The sequence below is a fragment of the Orcinus orca genome, chromosome X (assembly GCF_937001465.1).
Source record: "Orcinus orca chromosome X, mOrcOrc1.1, whole genome shotgun sequence".
Taxonomy (NCBI): Eukaryota; Metazoa; Chordata; class Mammalia; order Artiodactyla; family Delphinidae; genus Orcinus; species Orcinus orca.
The window spans coordinates 94,108,613-94,130,534 of record NC_064580.1 but is presented as its reverse complement, the minus strand read 5'-3'; the positions used below and the strand labels follow the sequence as shown (position 1 = coordinate 94,130,534).

Here is a 21,922-nt window from a genome sequence, read left to right as displayed (position 1 = left end):
ACAGGAGGGTGGCAGCCAGAGGAGTCTGTTCGGAGTCTACTGCAGGAATACAGTTTAAAATATGATGGAGGCTTGGGCCAAGATGGTAATAATGGCGCTATGATCCCAAGTGAGTGGATTCTGGCTAGATTCTGAAGATAGAACCAAGATGCTATGTTGACGGACTGGTTGTGGGAGGTGAGACAGAGGAGTCAGCTGGAAGAATGGAGATGCCATTTACTGAGATGAGGAAGGGGGAAATCAGGCTTGGGGCTCCTTCAAACCATCTCCCCTACCAGTCTTGACGTGGAGCCTGCGAGCGCTACAATCAAGCATTCCTTTGTGTGAAGGCCCTGAAGGGTCCCCACCAGCTGGGAAGGCAATACATTAAGCTATTTTCTGCCATTAACGCTGCGGTTGGGATTCATTTACTAGATCAGCCACAGGAGGGCAGGGCCCTAAGATAAAGACACACCAGCAACAAATGTCCTCGTCAGCTCTTGGGCCCTGGTCCCAGCTGTGTTCTCTTCCGGAGCCGACAATCTCACTCCCCACAGAGGGCAGACTGCAGAAAGCCAGAGTCTCAGTGCTGGCTAGAGGGCAGAAACACCGGAGGGAGGAGCTTTAAAAAAACCCCGGGGCTTTTAAAACATTTTTAAATTCCTGGGGATGGGGCCCAGGTATTGGTATCTTTTTAAGCTTCTGATGATTTCAAAATGCAGCTAAGGTTGGGAACCACTGAGCTAAAGGAACCTTAGACTTCTCCTCCTGAGCCACAGAGACAATTTGTTGGCAGCAGACAATATAGCACAAGGAAATCCAGGGCTGGAGATCGTTGCAGAAAGTGATTACAGTATTGATTGTTCATGGAAGTCGAGAAATGCCTTTGTGTTGCACAACTTGGTGCTCAAATCTTGGGTGGAGGCTGTGGGCTGTGGCAGGAGCAAAGGGAGGGGGCAAGATAGAAGGATCTGTACTTCTGTTCAGGCAGCTCTGCTTGACTGTCTCCACAGTAGTCACATTTACACCGGAGGTGCCAGACACAAGGTAGGTGAACTCTGTTCTACCTGACAGCCGCCCTCTCTTTTCTCTGTGATCATCCGTCATCGAATGCCCTCGTGCACAGTGTGGAATGAGGCATGTCTAGAGACCTGAATGGGCCATTTAGTCCACCCTTCATTTTTACATAAGAAACGGAGGCCAGGGAAGAGGATACAGTTTACTCAATGCATCAAAATAACTGAGTAGTGGAGCAAAAAACAGAACCCAGATTTTCTGAGTCTTGGATTAGCCATCATCCCCCACAGCGGACTGAAGCTGGAAGTCCATTCCTGGTCTTTCGTTCACTGGTCTGGTTCTACCTTGGTCCTAGTGAATGGATTTGAACAAATGAAGAACCCTAACTGGTACCCTCTTAGGTATCACGTATGGAGAGGGGACAGCCTCCTCGCTATCCTCAAGGATTACAGTCATTTCCAGTGTCTGTTGTACAGCTGTTTTCAGCTTGTTTGTGCCTCATTCCTCATTGACCCTTGTCCTGTTGGTTTCTAAGACTCCATCCTATTCTCGGTCTTCAGCCTTGATCACTGATGGTGACTCACTCGTTGCCAGCTGGTCTCTGCTACATGTCACAGAGTCATGTCTAGCTTTATGCTGCGACACAGGTGACACCTGTCTTGCAGTGTGACTTGAGGGGCTCTCAAAGGTCACCCTGTCCCAAAGCATCTTCAAAGTGCAAATATGGGGAAGTGTGTGTGTGTGTGTGCGTGTGTATCTCACATAGATTATAATCTTAAATTCTAAAAACAACTCATCCTGGTAGATTCGATTTTCTTTATTTCACCAGGAGAAAATGAGGTTCTGAAGTGTTGTGACTTGCCTGAAGCTGCCCCATTAACAGAGTTGGCATTCAAACCCCATCCAACTGTCCCCAGAGCTGGAGCTTCCTGCACTACACTGCACTGCCCCCTACCATCTCCATCCTCTGGACGGCTCTGCAGGACAGCTAAAACAAGAAGACAGAGCATCGTCTTGTTTGACCTCAGCTGGGAATGTGCATTGGGAGACTCAAAATTTTCACGCTGTGTGCATGTCAGCAAATGACCAGGAAACTGCCGTGAGTATGGATTTTGGAGTCACAAATAAATTTTAGGCAGTGGACGAATCTGCAAATACGGAATCTGTGAATACTGAGGATCGACTGTACGTGTATGCAAGGCTGACATTTGGTTGGGATGCACTGGTATGGCCATACGTGTTGTAAACTATTGAGGGATTCTCTCCCACTGATTGGTAAGTAGTCAGCGCCCTAAGCTTCCTGGGTGCCACCTGACCTCTCCCCTGGGACCTCTTTATAAAAGATCAACTAAAGGGTTAACACCTGGCACAGTTAGACGGCCTGTAAGACTATGCTCCAGTGCCTGTGGCTGGCTTACATTTTGATTGGAAGGCCCCTCCTGTACAGGTTGCTAATTGTTCTACCTATCACTCCTGTTTTTACAATATACACTCCTGTGTATATGTGCTCACCCACTTTTCAATGTTTCTAGGGTTTAGAGAGCACAAGGCCAAGAACTAGAATGTAAGCTCTCTGAGAGTAGGAACCATGTCTGTCCTGTGCACTGCCATATTCCAAGCCTGGAAGAGTGCCTAGAATAGTAAGCATTCAGTAAATGTTTGGTGAACAAATGAATGAACTAGGAACTCTCGTTGAGGTTAGTCAGGCAAAGGTGTTTGGAAGACATGAGTCTCAAGGACAGAAGTCTGCAGGGCAGTGAGAACTAAGAAATGTACAAAGGAGAGAAGGAAAGCAGCCTGGCCATGGCAAAGAGGCCATGGGATGGGCAGTGGGGGCATAAGAACTGGGGGACAAAGGGGTGTTGGGGGCACTGGGATGAGAGTTGGGACAGAGATGCAGGGGGATGTTAGGCTCTTCATTCTGCACCTAAGTTTGGACACTTGAGTTTAGTTTAGTTTTAGTTTAGCTTGCTATGATGGCTGGAAGTTGGATTTCCTTCGTTCCTCCAACAAATACTTATTGAGTGCCTATTCTATGCCAGCTGCTGTTCCAGGCGCTGGGGATACAGCAGTGAACCACAGCCTCTACCCTCGTGGAGCTGACATTCTATTGAGGGAGACAGACAATAAACACCTATAAGTATAATATTTCATGGGAATGTAAAATGATACAGCCACTCTGGAAAGTAGCCTGGCAGTTTCTTAATAAATTAAACATACATTTAATATATGACTGAACAATCACACTTTTGGGCATTTGTCCCAGAGAAATGAAAACTTAATGCTCACACACACAAAAACCTGTACATGAATGTTTATAGCAGCTTAACCTGGGCTAGCCAAAGTCTGGAAGCAACCCCAATGTCCTTCAATGGGTGGATGACCAAACAGTGGTACATCCATACCATGGAATACTATTCAGCAATAAAAAGGAGCAAACTATTAATACAAGCAATGGCTTGGATGAATCTCAAGGGCATTGTGCTGAGTGAAAAAAGCCAACCACCAAAGGTTACATACTCTGTGATTCCATTTATATAATATTCTTGAAAGGATGAAATCACAGAAATGGAAAACAGACTAGTGGTTGACAGGGATTGAGGGTGGTGAGTAGGGGCACCATAAAAGGGCAACATGTGGGATCCTTTCAGTGATAGAACTGTCCAGTATCTTGACTGTGTTGATACACGAAGCCACACATGTGATAGAGTGACACTGAAACTTACACACACATTGTACTGACATCAGTGCCCCAGTTCTGATATGGTACTGTAGGTATGTAACATGTAGCCACTGGGAGAAACATGGTAGAGGATGTCACTGTACTAGCTTTGCAACCTCCTGTGAATCTACAATGATTTCAAAACAGAAAGTTAAAAAAATATAATATTTCAGCTCTGCTAGGAAAATTAAGCAGTATCAGGAGATAGTGGCAGGTAGATTCTATCTTAGAAAGGATAGTCCAGGAAGGTTTGTACAAGGAAGAGACATTTGAGGAGACCTGACTAACAAAGTAACCCACAATGGGTCTCTGATCAGAGAGGTAAATTCCAACCACGGCACAAGCATCATTTTTTGGGGGAACTGGTAGCCATTTTCATGGCAGGTGATTGGGGAGTGAGGGCTGACTGCCCACTGCCCACTAGGCAACTAATCATGTGCAGTAAGGTGGGGAGGGAGGGGCCTATTGGTAACACCCACTGAGGGGTGGAGCCTGCAAGCCCTGAGACAGGAGAATTGGAATTGAGAAAGGCCTAAATACCAGAAAGCGTGTGTGTATGTTTGTGTGTGTGGTTCACATTGACACAGAAGATGGCTGGGGGCCATGAGGAGAGGCAGTAAATGCCAGAGTTTGATTTGAACCCCGTCTTCCAGACTCGTGAGCCCATGCCTTGCATCTATGCAATGCCTCTCACTTTGCACAGAAATGTCATCTCTCTCTGGATAACCTTTCCCTCCATCTGTGCCTGGGAAATCCTGCCCCATCTCTCAAGGTAGAGCTCAGGTGCAGCCTCCTCTGTGAAGTCTCCTCTGATTTCACGTCTCCCATCCCCAACAGATGTGACCTCCCCTGTGGCTATGGGATGGGGTTGGGACATAAGTGCTGGGGTGCAGGGTAGAGTTGGGGACACTGGAAAGGGACAACTAGGCTGGAGGTGGGAGGAGGGCTCTGAGTTTTGCATGCAGAAGTTTTGCACCCGGGTTTGTGAATTTGAGTTAAGATGACTAAAAGGATGTGACCTAGCAATGGACACTGGGCCTTCTGATTTCAACTTTTGAGAAGAAGGGTCTGGGGACTTTCACTTTTTTTTTTTTTTCTTCAGTACACGGGCCTCTCACTGTTGTGGCCTCTCCCGTTGCAGAGCACAGGCTCCGGACGCGCAGGCCCAGCGGCCATGGCTCACGGGCCCAGCCGCTCTGCGGCATGTGGGATCTTCCCGGACCAGGGCACGAACCCGTGTCCCCTGCATCGGCAGGCGGACTCTCAACCACTGCGCCACCAGGGAAGCCCGACTTTCACTTTTAATAAACAGTCCTGGTGACTATTATGATCAGGCAAGTTCAGGGAACACTGTTCTAGTCTAAATCCCTCAATTTACAGATGACGAAACAGGTTCAGAAAAGGGAACTAACTCACGCAGGGTCACATAGCCAGTTAGTGACTGAACCTGGACAAAGATGAACCTGTTTGTCCAACTGTACCTCCCCAGCAACTTTACAGTAAATCCCCCAAAACAGTGCTGTGTGTCACATATTGTAGGCCATTTAGTATACACCTCTGTGAATGAATAAATAAGATTAGCATCCACCATCTGCAAGGATTAAGGGAATTGGACACTGGACAGGGAACTTTTGATGGGGCACAGCAAAAAGGAGGTAGAAAATATGTCTGGAACTGGGGCAGGGGTGGGGCAGCTTAAGTGGGGCAAAGCAGAGAGCACAAGACAGAACAAAGAACTGTGTAGTCCTTCAAAATCCTCAAGTCTGGGATGTGAGTGTAGACAAGATGTTCCGAAAGTATGCTTCTAAGTTCACTCCTAAATCCCTGGCTCACAACAATGTTGGTCTTCGTCTCTCTCCTCCCCTTCTCCCATGGCTATAACTTTCCGATATGGGGATACTCTTGTCTCAGTCAGGAGGAAGGGCGGATGGCAAAGAGGCTCACTCACCTGATGAGTGTGCAGAACTGTAAGAACGATGAATTCCTTAGCGTTCCTACAGAGAGAAGAGGGAACAGGAGAGTAGTGTATCATGCACTGGGTACTCAGCTAGCACAAGAAGCAACACCAGAATTCTCCCCTGGGCTGCATTCAGGTACATGGATTAGGACAGAGGGCAATCTAAATATGTGCATGGCTGCCTCGCCTGCCATCATTTGTGGCGGCTGACATACACCATACATATAGGTTCACAGGCGTCTGAAGATGGTATTACCATTATCTCTGGGGTTGTCATTTTTCAGGTCTTTTTTAATATTCCTTCTCACATTCTCTCTGTAGAAATCCTCAAACCCTAGGAGCAATTTTATCTATAGACTAAAAAGTTCTCAAGGAAAACTAAAGACCTGAATTATGAAACTCAAAGGGAGCACAGTCAGAGTCCTGGGAAATGTGTACCATGATTATTGGCAATTTGGTATTTAAGCAAGAGGAGAAACTGAAAGGAAAAACCCAAAGGAGGTCATTTGGTCATCATGACTCATACTCAGCAGATTTGTTTTAATTGAAGGACCAAAAAAATGAGAGCCAGGAAGCAACAGATGGAAGGCAAGACTCTCCAGATAGCAAATATTCAAAAGGATGAAGAATTTGAAACTCTTCAGACAAGAATTACGCCAATGATCCAACAAGCTGTGAGGTATGAAAATTCTCTTCCAGGAATACATAATCCTTTAAAAGAACTGAAGGAATGGAAAGAGTTCGCCTTGAAGGAGCTTCCCCTCTCTTTGTTGGCCTTTTTCAAATGTTTCTGGGAACAAACGTGTTCAGGAAGCAGAGTCAAGATGCCCTTGATTCTGGGTATTCAAGAAAGGCCAAGGCTCCCAGCTCAAGGACTTGGACCATTTCCCATATTCAATGAGGCAGAGTCCAGGGATGAATCATCTGCAGGGTCTGGGAAGCTCCCAGGGGAAGGAAGGAGTTGTATTCCAGGGAAAACACCATAGAAAATCCTGTCTCTTGACCAGGGCAGGTGCCTAGTGTAAATCGGATTATGTGACTCCTGTACTCTGGCCCCTGCCACGTCTCCCCATGTCATGTAGAGCAAAGCCAAAGTCCTCGCAGTAGCTACAACTCTCCCCCTTCTTTACCCCACTCCACACGCTGGCTTCTCCCCTGTTCCCCAAACACACCAGACACACTCCTGCTTTAGGGCCTTTACGCTGGGTTCTTCTTGCCTTCTCTAACATCCTCATTTTCTTCAAGTCTTTTTTTTTTTTTTTTTTTTTGGCGACGCTGCGCGGCATGCAGGATCTTAGGATCAAACTTGTGCAGTGGAAGCATGGAGTCCTAACCACTAGACCGCCAGGGAAGTCTCCAAGTCTTTCTTCAAATGTCACCTCCTCATTGAGGCCGACACTGGCCGTGCTATTTAAAGTTGCACTCTGCACCCCTGTGCCCAGCATTCCTGATCTTCTTTATCCTGATCCCCTTTCTATTCTTCAATAACATTCATCAACTTCTAGTATACTGTACAATACTTATTTATCATGTTTATTGCTTATGGTGTGTCTCCTTCCACTAGAATGTAAACTCCAATGGGCAAGGATTTTCATCTAGCTTATTCACTGCTGTATATTTAGTGCCTAGAACAATGCCTCATGCACAGTAGACACTCATTATAATAAATATTTACTGAATGAATGAATGATCTGCTAGCCCCTGAGGTTATCAAATGAGTGAGCTCTGTCTTGACCCAGAAAATGCTCTGGGCTCCCTCACAAAATCAGGCTACCTTGTTCTGGGGTGCAAAGATATCCACTAGAAGCAAAGCAAAGACTTCCGAGGGGTCAGCCTGAAAGAACGCCAGTATACCCTGATGGGATTGAAAGAACTCACCCCATATTGGTGTGGTGGTGGAGTGTGAAGGGTGAAGGGTGGAGAGTGGGGGAATGCAATGGACAAACTGAACTTGGAGAAGAGACAAACTAAGGGTCATCAGGGACCAGACACATTCCACGATATTAAGCTGGAGGGGGAGCATGTAAAGGAAGACCTGCTCTGGACTTCAGGAGGGAGTATTGCAAACCCCTCCAGAGCTAGCAAGGGGGTACCGCTCCTCTGCCTTTGAAGGGGAGGGAGGGGGTCTGGAGGCAGGTGGGCTTTGGGAGAACAAGAAAGACAAGTGGGATGGAAACACTCCAAATCAAGAAGGGTTGAGGAGACGGACGCAGAGATGGAACAGACTACAGCAGGCAGAGAGGGAGAGCGGAAGAGCGAGCACAGGGTTCCATTTGAGGGGAGACAGCCCAGGTCCTCCAAACTGAGGTCAGCCCGTGGAATCTAGAGCCATCGTCTCTACCATCTCATTCCTTATCAACACGTGTATGCAAGGGGGCGTGGGGGTGCTGTGTGTGCATGTGGTGGGCATGTGGGAGTGCCTACGGTATGTGTATGTGTGTGTGTGTGTGTGTGCGCGCGCGCGTGTGCAGGCATGTTTGTAGTGCATGATGTGTGTGTGTGTGGTATGTGGGGGGTGTGTGTGTGCAGGCATGTTTGTAGTGCATGTGTGTGTGCGCGTGTGCAGGCATGTTTGTAGTGCATGATGTGTGTGTGTGGTATGTGGGGGGTGTGTGTGTGTGTGTGTGCAGGCATGTTTGTAGTGCATGTGTGTGTGTGTGTGGTATGTGGGGGTGTGTGTGTGTGTGGTGCCACGTTTTGTGTGTGTGTGTGTATGGTGTGCATGTGGGTGGGTGTGTAGTATGTGGTATGCATGGTGTGTATGTATGTGGTATGTGGTGGCATGGTGTGTGTGGGAAGGTATGTAGCGGCATGGTGTGTGTGTGTGTGTGTGGTATGTGGTGTGTGTGTGTGAGAGAGCAGGCATGTTTGTAGTGCATGATGTGTGTGTGTGTGTGGTATGTGGGGGGTGTGTGTGTGTGTGTGTGTGTGTGTGAGTGGTATGTGGTGGCTTGGTGTGTATAGAGGTAAAGGAGAGGAAAAGTCAATGTGATTACTCCACGGACAGAGGGTGGTGGTCCTGCTAACACCCCTTTCTCTCTCTCACCTGCCCCCATATGGGGAGGGCACTAAGGGGTCACACACACTGTGAGCAAAATCCACAATGGCAGGTTCCCTCCTTCAACCCACTGGCCAGGGATTTGGATTTTCTTCTTGTGTTTTTTTTAGGGGGGGGATGGGAAACAGTGACTTGGTCACATTGTACTTATCTCAGAATGTCCTTTGAATGGCTTGTTTGGTTCTCACTGCTCACTTGGTCTGTCTCATTGGTCACTCATTGTTCTCATTGGTCACTCACTTGTTCTCATTGGTCACTTACTGCACAGCAAGTTGAAAACCAAAGGGCATGGGTAAGGGGAGTAGTTGGGTGGAGGGAGGTGAGGTGAGCTCTGGCAGGAGGCTGTCCAGTGATGTGAGCGGTGATGTCTGCTCACATCACTGGACGAGGCTAAGCCAGAGTGTGTGAGGGCCCTTGGGCCCCGGATGTCCTGCGTAGCCAGGAACCCTGGCTCAGGCTGCCCTTCCTGGGAGGGCTCCTCTCTCAGGGCCAGGGAGAGCTGTGGCAGCCATGGCTACGCCACTGGTGGGATGGGGAGGGCCGTACTCAGCTCTTGCCAAGGCCCTATTACCTGATGAGTTCTATGAACCTCTCCCTGGGGGCTTCGCTCACGTCCTCCTCATTAATAGCCACAATCTGGTCACCAGCCAGGAGCTTGTCCTCAGAGGGGCCTCCTGCAGAGGAGAGGAGACAGGCGTGAGGGTTGGGAAAGCGCAGGCCTGGGTGGGAGGGAGTTGACACTGCCTGAGGGAGCTGACGTGGGTGCAGGCGACGCTGTGGGCCGCGTGGCACCAGTGGCAGGGCCACTGTTTGAGCCCCGGGCCACTGCTGCCTGTTGTGGATGGAGGGCAGAGGACTGGAGAAAGAGAATGGAGTGGCCCTCCTTTGGCTGGGAGTGGTGTGGTAGCAAAGGCCTGGTGCTCAGACGAGGTTCATGTGTGCTTCCTGGCTTGGGTCTAGAGAGGAGCACAGACTTCCGTTTCACCAGGAGGGATCTGCTTGGGCACAGAGAATGGCTTCCAGACTATTGGAGGGGCTACAGGTGATGGGAGGGGGCGAGGAATCTTCTTACTTGAACAATATCCAAACTCACTGGTCTGGAAGGATGTAGGCGCTCACTTGCCTGGAGACAAGGGGATGGACTAAAAGACCTGAAGGGTTTATTTTCTTTCACCTCTGAGACATGCTACTCTCCAAGAAATGAGGGGAACAAGGCATAGACCCTAAATCACAGACACTTGGAAATTTCCTTTCCCTCCTTCCCATCTCTACTGTCAAGGTTTAGAAAGCAGACCTGCCTGAGGGCCTTACCTTCCTGTTTGGGGTGAAGGGTGGGTTTGAGGGGTGCCCCGGGCTATGCTGCTCGTGGTGTTTAACAAAGACCTTCTTGGAGGAAAGCTTTTTAGAGATTCAGGGAGAACGAGAAGTTGGACCCAGCTTAACTCAAACCTGAAAGGGATGTTCAACGACATGCCTCTCTCAAACCAGCCTGGACGCTTACTGGGATCCACTCAAAAGGGCCAGATCCCAACTATTCCTCTCTCTACAAAGAAGTGTGCTGCGCAAATTCCACAAACATGAACAACAACAAGGCCACTGTGTCACCTGAGCACAGCTCAGCGGCTCTGCAGAGTGGGGCCTGTGTGCTAAGTGTGGCTCAGCCAGCAGGCCCAGTCTCCTGACAGCACAGTGACTTCAGAAATGGGGAGCATGGTGGTGAAGAGTCCACTCTTTGCAGCCAGCCAGCCAGGCCCAGACTCTTAACCTCATATCTGCAATTCACTAGTTGTGGACGAGACATTTAATCTCTCTGAATCTTTCTTTCCTCATCTGTGAAATGGAAACGTAACATCATGAGAATGTTGGGAGGATAAATGGGATGATGAATGTATAGCACTTAAAACAGCTGATTGATGTTGGTAAGAATTCAATAAATGGTAGTTATCATATCCTCCAAGGGACAATTCCTTCAACTCATTTCATTCCTCCTATCTACTTCTGCCAATTATGCCAATCTTTTAGGTAGAGGCCACTCTACCTATTCCCTCCCTCCCTTCTTTGCTTCCTCCCTTCCTTCCTTCCATCCATCCATCCCTCCTTCCTTCCTTCCTTTTAATGGAGGAGCTCCTCATGGAACTCAATCTCCATCACAAGCCTTGGTCTCTGATGCAGTCGTAAGCTCAGTTTACTACTATTTTCACGGAATGGTTTGTTGGCTTCTTCAACCATAACTGTTCCTCTATAGGATGCATCTTCTCTTTTCTTGCTCTCTCAAAAACAAGTTCTCTGCAATCAGCCTGCCGGCCCCGTGGCCTCCTGTGGTCTCCCCTGTGGCTTTCCTTCTCTCCACCTTTCCAACCCCTTCTTCTACATTCTCATACCACCTGCAGCAACCTTATGAATTCTGTCTCCTCTGGAGTTAAACCAGGGGCTCCTGGTGGTCTGTTACTAAGTTTTATCTGGGTCCCTCTTTCCCAGGACAGATTTGATTTCTGATCAGAGACTCAAAAACCTTTCGCCAAACTGCATGACTGACTCGGGAGCCTTAGGTCAGCCATGAACTCTTGTACTGAATTGCTTTTTTACTTTATGCCCTCTAGTTGAAGAGCGAGCTTACAAAAATCTTTTTCTTTTCCTTGGAGGATTGCAAAATTCATCAAATTTCTGCTAGACCAGTTTGTACTCCGGCTGCTCCTCTTGACAGAGCGAGAAACTGTTGTAAACATCTAATGCCTCAGGCCCAGCAAGTCAGGAATAGAGCTCCTTTCGGTCTGTCTTTTCTGTCAATGCCGAGCAAGATTCAGAACAAAACAGTGCTCAGGCCCTTTCCCATTTCATTCGTGACAGCAGGCTTTACAGTTCCGGTGGGGTTCTCGTTTGGTCCACCCCGCATGGTCCCATTCAAGCCCTGCTCCCCCCGCATGACATCACACAGGCTTAAGTGCAAATCCTAGCTCTGCTGCTTCCTAGCAGAGTGACCCTGGACAAGTCATTTCCCTTCCTCTATGCCTCAGTTTCCTCATTTGTAAAATAGGAATGGTATTACTTACCTTGTGGGCGCAGCTGTGAGGATTGAACAAGATGATGTAAAGCACACAGTAGTACCTACCTCAGTGGTAGGTGTTGTATTGCCACTGTGGCATTCAGAGATTTCACTCTCCTCTCCCACCTATGGTCTATATCCTGACTCCAGTCTTTAATGGATGACCTATTTCATGAACGTGTACTAGTCTCCAGAGCCTGATGGCTAGATTCTTGGGGACAGGAACTCTGTCTTGTATTTCCCTATAACCTTGCTGGGCTTAGAGTAGGCGATCAATACATATTTGTTGAATTGAATCGGATGAGTATTCCTCATCCAAGGCAGTATGGCTCTCCTATGAAGGTTCTGTGCAAAGGGAAGTTTTATTAAGACCCAGACCCTACTAAACCATCAGCTACAGCCTCTGTCTAGAGCCCAAGCAGCCTCGGTGGTGTGTGTGGGTAAGTCTTAAAAGCCTAGCTCCGTCACACAGGTACTGGTTGGCAAGTCTTCACCCACTCTTCATGAGTTCCTTGGCAACACGGTATACCCGGGTGCTCTGCTCTTTGGGGCGATGTGTGGGTGTTGGGGGGTAGGAGCCAGGGCCACGGGGACACTCTGAGGGACACCTACCTGGCCTCACAGATCGCACCACCACAGGCCTCTCACTGCCGGCCACGAAGCCAAAGCCATATATAGGGTCCCGGTGAATGGTCACTTGTCGCAGCGTCTCTGCTGGCAGCTGCTCACATTCCATATCATTTGCGCTCTCTTCCTGTATCACATGACTGAGGGGAAGGGGAAGACGGGAGCAAAACAAGACGCAAAGGCAACTGAGCCTCAGAAGCAGCTGGGAGGGACGCCGATAAGGGTGCTGCCCATGGCACCAGGGAGTTCACGCACATCACTTCCTACATCCTCCGGCACCAGCAGAGGTGAGGACTGCCTCATATTTCAGACTGGAGAAAGAAGAGTCTAGAAAGGAGAAGCCACTTGTCTACAGGGCCAGGGCCAACAGAGGAAATTGGCGCCACGGAGCCTGACATTAGAGTCAGTCCTAAAAAGGACTAACAGCTAGTTAGTTCAAAAGGTTATCACCCATTGAAGTGGCTATTAACTCCCTAAGAGAAAGCAGAACCTTGAGGGAAGGGACCACAAAACAGGCAAGGAAGTGGGGAAGGAATGTGAAGTCATTTCAGAATGTGGAGCACCTTCAGGAAGTCCTTGTGTAATCTTAAACTTTAATGTCCCTTAGGTTATATATAAAAATAAACTATTGAGATGCCATATGTAAACAAACGGGCTCATGTGGAGGACCCGCACCTACACAACCGTGCATAACGCCAGCTTATTTCAGCTAATGGGATAGCTGGAGAGCGGCTCCCATGGGCAAGAAGGGGAGCTGCCTCCTGTGGCTGCCGGAAGACCGAACCCAGACGAGCTGGGAGAAGAGAAATCTCTGCCTCAGGACTCGGGGGAGATTATAGATAGCACTCCTGATGCTGACGGCGCAACTTACTGAAGCTTAGGAATTACACTAGGACTTTACAGAGGGTCTACAGTAAGGGCCAGGGTGAAGCATCCTGAAGCCAAGGATGGGTCTGAGCTCACTATCTGAATGAAGAGCCCTAAGGGGTGAGGGCGTGGGGGACCCTGGGCTTTGTGAAGGCACTGTGTGCAGGGGCAAGGGAAGAGGCAAAAAGGGGAACGAATGGCCAGCAGGCAGGAGAGGGCAGGTGGAGGTAGAAGAGAGCGGACCAGACCCAAGAGGCCCAGAGCCTCAGCCCCCTGAATTGGCCTAATAAAAGGGATTGAGTTTCCTAGCCTAGGTGTGTATATTCTCAAAAATTAAGCTTCCAGGCAGTGCCCTTGTGAACAAGATACAGAGGGCCAGGAGCTAATTAATCAAACTAGTGTAAGGTTTGGAAAAGAAGTGGGAGGTTCTGACACTGTGAGAGTGATTGTTGACTAGCGAAGAATCCCAGATTCCTCGGGAGCAAGTGGTTGTAAGCAATTAGGTTGTTTATCAGGACGCAGATTCGGTAGGTTTAGAGTAATCGTATAAGAGAGAAATTCACAGTCCCGGGCTTGTCTCTCTCACAGAAGAACTCAGGCAGGAAGACGGACTGTGGCTGGTCTGACTCCGACCACATCAACTCTGGCTGCACTCACGCTGGCTTGGGCCCTGTCTGGTGCCCCTGAGGGAGGTGGAAGGAGCTGCTAAGATGAGGTCAAGCCTGCTGAAGATGAGTTCAGAAACTGGCTCCTTCCCTCTCATGCTGGTAAGACAAATGGTCACTCTTCAACAGAAAGTCACTTGGAAGCTGGAACCTGGCTGGCCGGTGTTCTGGATAGGGACCCTCCCAGGACAGGGGCTCAGTGAGGGTGGCCTCAGGCTGGCACCTCTCTCATTTCTGCTCCTGGTAGCAGGCAGGCAGGCACTTGGCCTCGAAGGGAGCCAGAGAACATCTTCCTGTAGCCGCCATCTTGCCTCACCCCTACAGCTGCTTCCCAAACGAGCCCTTTGCCTCCTGTCATCCGACCTCAACTCAGTGGCACTAAAGGGGCCTATTCTTGGGATGACACCAGCTCATTTCCGCCAAGGGCACCAGCCAGGGCAATCTGGACGATGAGAGCCTGTCGGGCTGCACATCCTGGGGCATGGGGAGCAGGGACACTGCAAGGAAGATCCAGGCACCCGTGGGAGTGCTTGCTACCCTGTCCTGCATGCAGGGCCCCTGGGCCACTGCAGCCTCGGTTTTGCTGCCTTTTTCTTTTTCCAAAGCTGATGACACGCCAGTCTCCATTGGGCCTTGAGGCACCACCAATCCTCGTGAAAACAGACACTCCTGGTGCCAGGGGACCCAACAAGCTAAGAGCCTTTTGTGACCCAAGTGTTCTGCTTTCCTGTTTTGACTATGTTACTCCATCAACAGGTATTTATCGAGGGCCTACTCACACAGCTGGAGCTTTGGGGGGCCCAAGAAGTTACAGATCTCTGCCTTCAAAGATCTTCCAGTCTAGGGCTTCCCTGTTGGTGCAGTGGTTGAGAGTCCGCCTGCCGATGCAGGGGACGCGGGTTCGTGTCCCGCTCTAGGAAGATCCCACATGCCGCGGAGCGGCTGGGCCCGTGAGCCATGGCCGCTGAGCCTGCACGTCCGGAGCCTGTGCTCCGCAACCAGAGAGGCCACAACAGTGAGAGGCCTGCGTACCACACACACACAAAAAAAGATCTTCCAGTCTAGCAGGGGGCGCGGGGGGAGAGGGGGCAGGTCAGAGAGACAAGTGTACACTGAACAAGAGAATTAGAGTGGTAACTGAGAATAGTATATGAAGTCCACGATTAAGGCCCAAATTGTGTGTTCAGAGAAGGGGGTGGAGGACCAGAGAGGGCTCCCAAGAGGAGACGGGAACCGTGCTGGATGGCCAGGAAAGGGCAGTGATGGGAAGAGTGACAAGAGGCTAAGCTCTGTCTGTGGGTGGCCCCCATCTCCCCACAAGGGACCCGGCTATTTCTCCCACAGTCACAGGCATGTCTCCAGGTGCGACTGGAGCACATTTGTCCCCGGCTTGTCCCTAACAGAGCTGGACTACCTGTCCCTAATTGGATCCTCCCCCAGTTCTGCAAGCAGCCATGTTTTCACACTGTCTGGGCCTTCCCAGCTTCTGTGGTCAGGGAAGAAATACCTCCTTTAACTGACCAGAAGGCCATTTTGCAATGCAAATGGAAGCTGTCCCTGCCCTCATGGGGTCTGCATCTTTCAGTGTCTGCGGCTCAGTCCCTCTGAAATTTGCTGAGTGCCTAGAGACTTGGGAGTGACACTGAAGTCAAGCGGTGACGGATGATGGGAGCTCAGCTGTCCACGGGTCACATGACTGCCATCCTGGGGGAAATACGCACTTTGAAAGATGCTTGGCTTCTGCCTTCTGGTCCCTTCGAACAGGGCAACCCTGAACAAAACTATGAAGCAGCCAAAGCTTATGGTCCTCTCTCCCCACCCTCTGCCCAGCTTTGTTTCTGGGATCTGCTATTTTCTTCTGTTTGCCCCAAAGCACGCAGTGCCTTCAATCTGTCCCTTTCCTACCCAAGGCCCCCAGAGGTGTCCCTTCACCCTGCGCCAGGCTTGCCCTCTCTAGTCAGTGACCCGGGTAAAGGTCTAGTCTTTTATCTTCTGCCAAATGATAACAACACCTTATAGCCATGTGTTTTTTTCATTTTTACACCCATTACCTCATCAGAAAAATGGTGCTTTCACATCCATTATGGCCTCACACTCGCTAACTGTCCTGCCAAATAGGCTAGGTCTCTGATCCTCCTCCAGCCCAGACTCCAAGGTGGAGGCCAATGAGGGCCTCGGCTAGAGCCAAATTTCTTGCACAGGGCCCACAATCCCAGCACCCACACCCACACCCACTCAGGGTCCTGGACCCTCTGGCTATTCAGTCTCCATCGCAGGGTTGGCCCAACCCTGCAGCCAAAGCTCTCCACATCCTGGCTGAGTCTGGACGGCCAGCCCACATCTTAATTCATCTGTCTCTGATCCCAGTCACTCAGTGTCATTGGGAGAATGAAATGACATCATGGTTACAGAAACACTTTGGAAGGCTTAATGTATCACGTAGATGTAGAGGTGGCAATGTTACTGGTAGCATCATTCAGCGTGACTGGAGGGGCAGAGGACGGGAGCTGAAGATAAACTTCACCTGCTTCCTACAATCCAGGCCCTTCCCCCATCAACTCCTTGCCTCTAAGTGGCAGCCCCATGATATGCTCTGCCCCCTCGTTTTCCAGGGAACTGTCCCAACGATTAGACGACCTGCCTCCCTGTGGACACCCTGACTCCAGTCCTTCTCGGGGCTAAATTCATCTCCCCATCACTGTCCAAAGAGGGACTGGTGGCTGGAGCTCATGCTGACAACTGTTGCTAGGCAGGATGTGGCTGAAGGACAGGTGAACTGAGAAGAAGATGGATTGATTCTCAGCTGCTGCTCTCTCCCCTGCACTTTTCGGCAGGAAGCTGTTACATTTCTAACAGCTAAACTCCCAGGCATCAGCTTTTAGTTCCTCATCCCTCCTTGCCTTTGGCTCCTTTTCCTTTACATTTGGTTAGCTCCTTGGGGAGTCTTGTCACTCCCCTTGCAACTGGCAGGCAATGGAGCCACATGAGGACAATTAGCTCTCTGATTCCAGTCACAGGAGTCTGATTCTCCTGGAAGCTCCAGAGATCCTGCATGGCAGCTGGGACCCCAGGAGATGCCATCTTCTCCTTGTGGCAGGGATGGGAGCTCCTTCCCTGGGACTGTGAAGGAGCTTCTCTGGGTGTCGCCTTACTAGGACCTTGAACACTAACCCTTCTTCTGCTAAAAGAGCCCTCAATGGGATCCTTACTCTAGCAGTGCAGCTCAGCCTTGAGTGTGTATATGCACCACCTGGGGGTATTGCTACAGTAATTCTGATACAGTAGGTCTGGAGTTAGGTCTAATTTTCTAGCAAATTCCAGGGTGGTGCCCAGGCTGCTTGTTCATGGACCACACTTTACAATGCTATTCTCAGACGATGAGAGGGCCACAGTTACGTGGGAAGGATGAGGTGCTTTCATTCTGTTGGATTACAGCACTGAAATTAAAACACAAATCCTGGGAGGGTAGACAGCAGAAGCAAAAAGAACTACAATCCTGCAGCCTGTGGAACGAAAACCACATTCACAGGATGATAGACAAAATGAAAAGGCAGAGGACTATGTAGCAGATGAAGGAACAAGATAAAACCTCAGAAAAACAACTAAATGAAGTGGAGATAGGCAACCTTCCAGAAGAAGAGTTCACAATAATGATAGTGAAGATGAGCGAGGACCTCGGAAAAAGAATGGAGGCAAAGATCGAGAAAATGCAAGAAATGTTTAACAAAGACCTAGAAGAATTAAAGAACAAACAGAGATGAGCAATACAATAACTGAAATGAAAACTACACTAGAAGGAATCAATAGCAGAATAACTGAGGCACAAGAACGGATAAGTGACCTGGAAGACAGAATGCTGGAATTCACTGCTGCAGAACTGAGTAAAGAAAAAAGAATGAAAAGAAATGAAGACAGCCTAAGAAACCTCTGGGACAACATTAAACGCAACAATATTTGCATTATAGGGGTCCCAGAAGGTGAAGAGAGAGAGAAAGGACCAGAGAAAATATTTCAAGAGATTATAGTCGAAAACTTCCCTAACATGGGAAAGGAAATAGCCACCCAAGTCCAGGAAGCGCAGAGAGCCCCAGGCAGGATAAACCCAAGGAGAAACACACCAAGACACATAATAATCAAACTGACAAAAATTAAAGGCAAAGAAAAATTATGAAAAGCAGCAATGGAAAAACGACAAATAACACACAAGGGAATCCCCATAAGGTTAACACCTGATCTTTCAGCAGAAACTCTGCAAGCCAGAAGGGAGTGGCAGGACATACTTAAAGTGATGAAGGAGAAAAACCTACAACCAAGATTACTCTACCCGGCAAGGACCTCATGCAGATTCAATGGAGAAATCAAAAGCTTCACAGACAAGCAAAAGCTAAGACAATTCAGCACCGCCAAACCAGCTCTACAACAAATGCTAAAGGAACTTCTCTAAGTGGGAAACACAAGAGAAGAAAAGGACTTACAAAAACAAACCCAAAACAATTAAGAAAATAGTACTAGGGACATACATATCAATAATTACCTTAAATGTGAAAGGATTAAATGCTCCAACCAAAAGACACAGACTGGCTGAATGGATACAAAAACAAGACCCATATATATGCTGTCTACAAGAGACCCACTTCAGACCTAGGGACACATACAGACTGAAAGTGAGGGGATGGAAAAAGATATGCCATGCAAATGGAAATCAAAAGAAAGCTGGAGTAGCAATCCTCATATCAGATAAAATAGACTTTAAAATAAAGAACGTTACAAGAGACAAAGAAGGACACTACATAATGATCAAGGGATCAATCCAAGAAGAAGAAGATATAACATTTATAAATATATATGCACCCAACATAGGAGCACCTCAATACATAAGGCAAAACTAACAGCTATAAAAGAGTAAATCTACAGTAACACAATAATAGTGGGGGACTTTAACACCTCACTTACACCAATGCAAAGATCATCCAGACAGAAAATTAATAAGGAAACACAAGCGTTAAATGACACAATAGACCACATAGATTTAATTGATATTTATAGGACATTCCATCCGAAAACAGCAGATTACACTTTCTTCTCACATGCACATGGAACATTCTCCAGGATAGATCACATCTGGGTCACAAATCAAGCCTCGGTAATTTTAAGAAAATTGAAATCATATCAAGCATCTTTTCTGACCACAATTCTATGAGATTATAAATCAATTACAGGGAAAACAAAAACATAAAAAACACAAACACATGGAGGCTAAACAATACATTACTACATAACCAAGAGATCACTGAGGAAATCAAAGAGGAAATCAAAAAACACCTAGAAGCAAATGACAATGAAACCACGATGACCCAAAACCTATGGGATGCAGCAAAACCAGTTCTAAGAGGGAAGTTTCTAGCAATACAATCCCACCTCAGGAAACAAGAAACAACTCAAATAATCTAACCTTACACCTAAAGGAACAAGAGAAAGAAGAACAAACAAAACCCATAGCAGAAGGAAAGAAATCATAAAGATCAGAGCAGAAATAAATGAAATAGAAACAGAAAACAATAGCAAAGATCAATAAAACTAAAAGAGGGGCCTTTGAGAAGATAAACAAAATTGATAAACCTTTAGCCAGATTCATCAAGAAAAAGAGGGAGAGGACTCAAATCAATAAAATTAGAAATGAAAAAGGAGAAGTTACAATGGACACTGCAGAAATACAAAGCATCCTAAGAGACTACTACAAGCAACTCTATGCCAATAAAACGGACAACCTGGAAGAAATGGACAAATTCTTAGAAAGGTATAACCTTCCAAGACTGAACCAGGAAGAAATAGAAAATATGAACAGACCAATAAAAAGTAATGAAATTGAAACTGTGCTTAAAAATCTTCCAACAAACAAAAGTCCAGGACCAGATGGCTTCACAGGTGAATTCTATCAAACATTTAGAGAAGAGCTAACACCCATCCTTCTCAAACTCTTCCAAAAAATTGCAGAGGAAGGAATACTCCCAAACTCATTCTACGAGGCCACTGTCACCCTGATACCAAAACCAGACAAAGATACTACAAAAAAAGAAAATTACAGACCAATATCACTGATTAACATAGATGCAACAATCCTCAGCAAAATACCAGCAAACAGAATCCAACAGCACATTAAAAGGATCATACACCATGATCAAGTGGGATTGATCCCAGGGATGCAAGGATTCTTCAATATACACAAATCAATCAATGTGATACAACATATTAACAAACTGAAGAATAAAAACCATATGATCATCTCAATAGATGCAGAAAAACCTTTTGACCAAATTCAACACCCATTTATGATAAAAACTCTTCAGAAAGTGGGCACAGAGGGAACCTCCCTCAACATAATAAAGCCCATATATGACAAACCCACAGCAAACATCGTTCTCAATGGTGATAAACTGAAAGCATTTCCTCTAAGCTCAGGAACAAGACAAGGATGTCCACTCTTGCCACTATTATTCAACATAGTTTTGGAAGTCTTAGCCACGGCAACCAGAGAAGAAAAAGAAATAAAAGGACTCCAAATTGGAAAAGACGAAGTAAAACTGTCACTGTTGGCAGATGACATGATACTATACATAGAGAATCCTAAAGATGCCACCAGAAAACTATTAGAGCTAATCAATGAATTTGGTAAAGTTGAAGGATACAAAATTAATGCACAGAAATCTCTTGCATTCCTATACACTAACAACGAAAAATCAGAAAGAGAAATTAAGGAAACAATCCCATTCACCATTGCAACAAAAAGAATAAAATACCTAGGAATAAACCTACCTAAGGAGGTAAAAGACCTGTACTCAGAAAACTATAAGACACTGATGAAAGAAATCAAAGATGACACAAACAGATGGAGAGATAAACCATGTTCTTGGATTGGAAGAATCAATATTGTGAAAATGACTATACTACCCAAAGCAATCTACAGATTCATTGCAATCTCTATCAAATTACCAACGGCATTTTTTATAGAACTAGAACAAAATTCTTAAAATTTGTGTGGAGACACAAAAGACCCTGAATAGCCAAAGCAATCTTGAGGGAAATCAAAGGAGCTGAAGGAATCAGTCTCTCTCACTTCAGACTATACTACAAAGCTACAGTAATCAAGACAATATTGTACTGGCACAAAAACAGAAATATAGATTAATGGGACAGGATAGAAAGCCCAGAGATAAACCCACACGCCTATGGTCAACTAATCTATGACAAAGGAGGCAAGGATATACAATGGAGAAAAGACAGTCTCTTCAATAAGTGGTGCTGGGAGACTGGACAGCTACATGTAAAAGAATGAAATTGGAACGCTCCTTAACACCATATACAAAAATAAACTCAAAATCGATTAGAGACCTAAATGTAAGACCGGGCACTATAAAAGTCTTAGAGGAAAACATAGGCAGAACACTCTATGACATAAATCACAGCAAGATCCTTTTTGACCCACCTCCTAGAGTAAGGGAAAGAAAAACAAAAATAAACAAATGGGACCTAATGAAACTTCAAAGCTTTTGCACAGCAAAGGAAATTATAAACAAGACGCAAAGACAACCCTCAGAATGGGAGAAAATATTTGCAAAGAATCAACGGACAAAAGATAAATCTCCAAAATATATAAACAGCTCATGCAGCTCCATATTTAAAAAACAAACAACCCAATCAAAAAATGGGCAGAAGACCTAAATAGACATTTCTCCAAAGAAGACACACAGATGGCCAAGAAGCACATGAAAAGCTGCTCAACATCACTAATTATTAGAGAAATGTAAATCAAAACTACAAGAGGTATCATCTCACACCAGTTAGAATGGGCATCATCAGAAAATCTACAAACAACAAATGCTGGAGGGGGTATGGAGAAAAGGGAACCCTCTTGCACTGTTGGTGGGAATGTAAATTGATACAGCCACTATGGAGAACAGTATGGAGGTTCCTTAAAAAACCAAACACA

General features: G+C 47.0%; 1 protein-coding gene across 3 annotated transcripts in view; it reads right to left on the bottom strand.

The window, feature by feature from the left end:
- The window catches only part of FRMPD3 (FERM and PDZ domain containing 3), an 84,179-nt gene that overhangs the window by 49,308 nt on the left and 12,949 nt on the right, over nucleotides 1–21,922 (bottom strand). For 2 of the 3 annotated variants that reach the window (XM_049704346.1, XM_049704348.1), the window contains exons 2-4: nucleotides 12,389–12,543; nucleotides 9,305–9,407; nucleotides 5,667–5,712 (exon numbers count right to left, since the gene is read on the bottom strand). In XM_049704346.1, the coding sequence (XP_049560303.1) occupies nucleotides 5,667–5,712; nucleotides 9,305–9,407; nucleotides 12,389–12,512 (273 nt within the window). In that variant the 5' untranslated portion in view covers nucleotides 12,513–12,543. Of the gene's footprint in view, nucleotides 1–5,666; nucleotides 5,713–9,304; nucleotides 9,408–12,388; nucleotides 12,544–21,922 lie in introns of those variants that run through there. The other variant, XM_049704347.1, reaches the window with a different exon arrangement.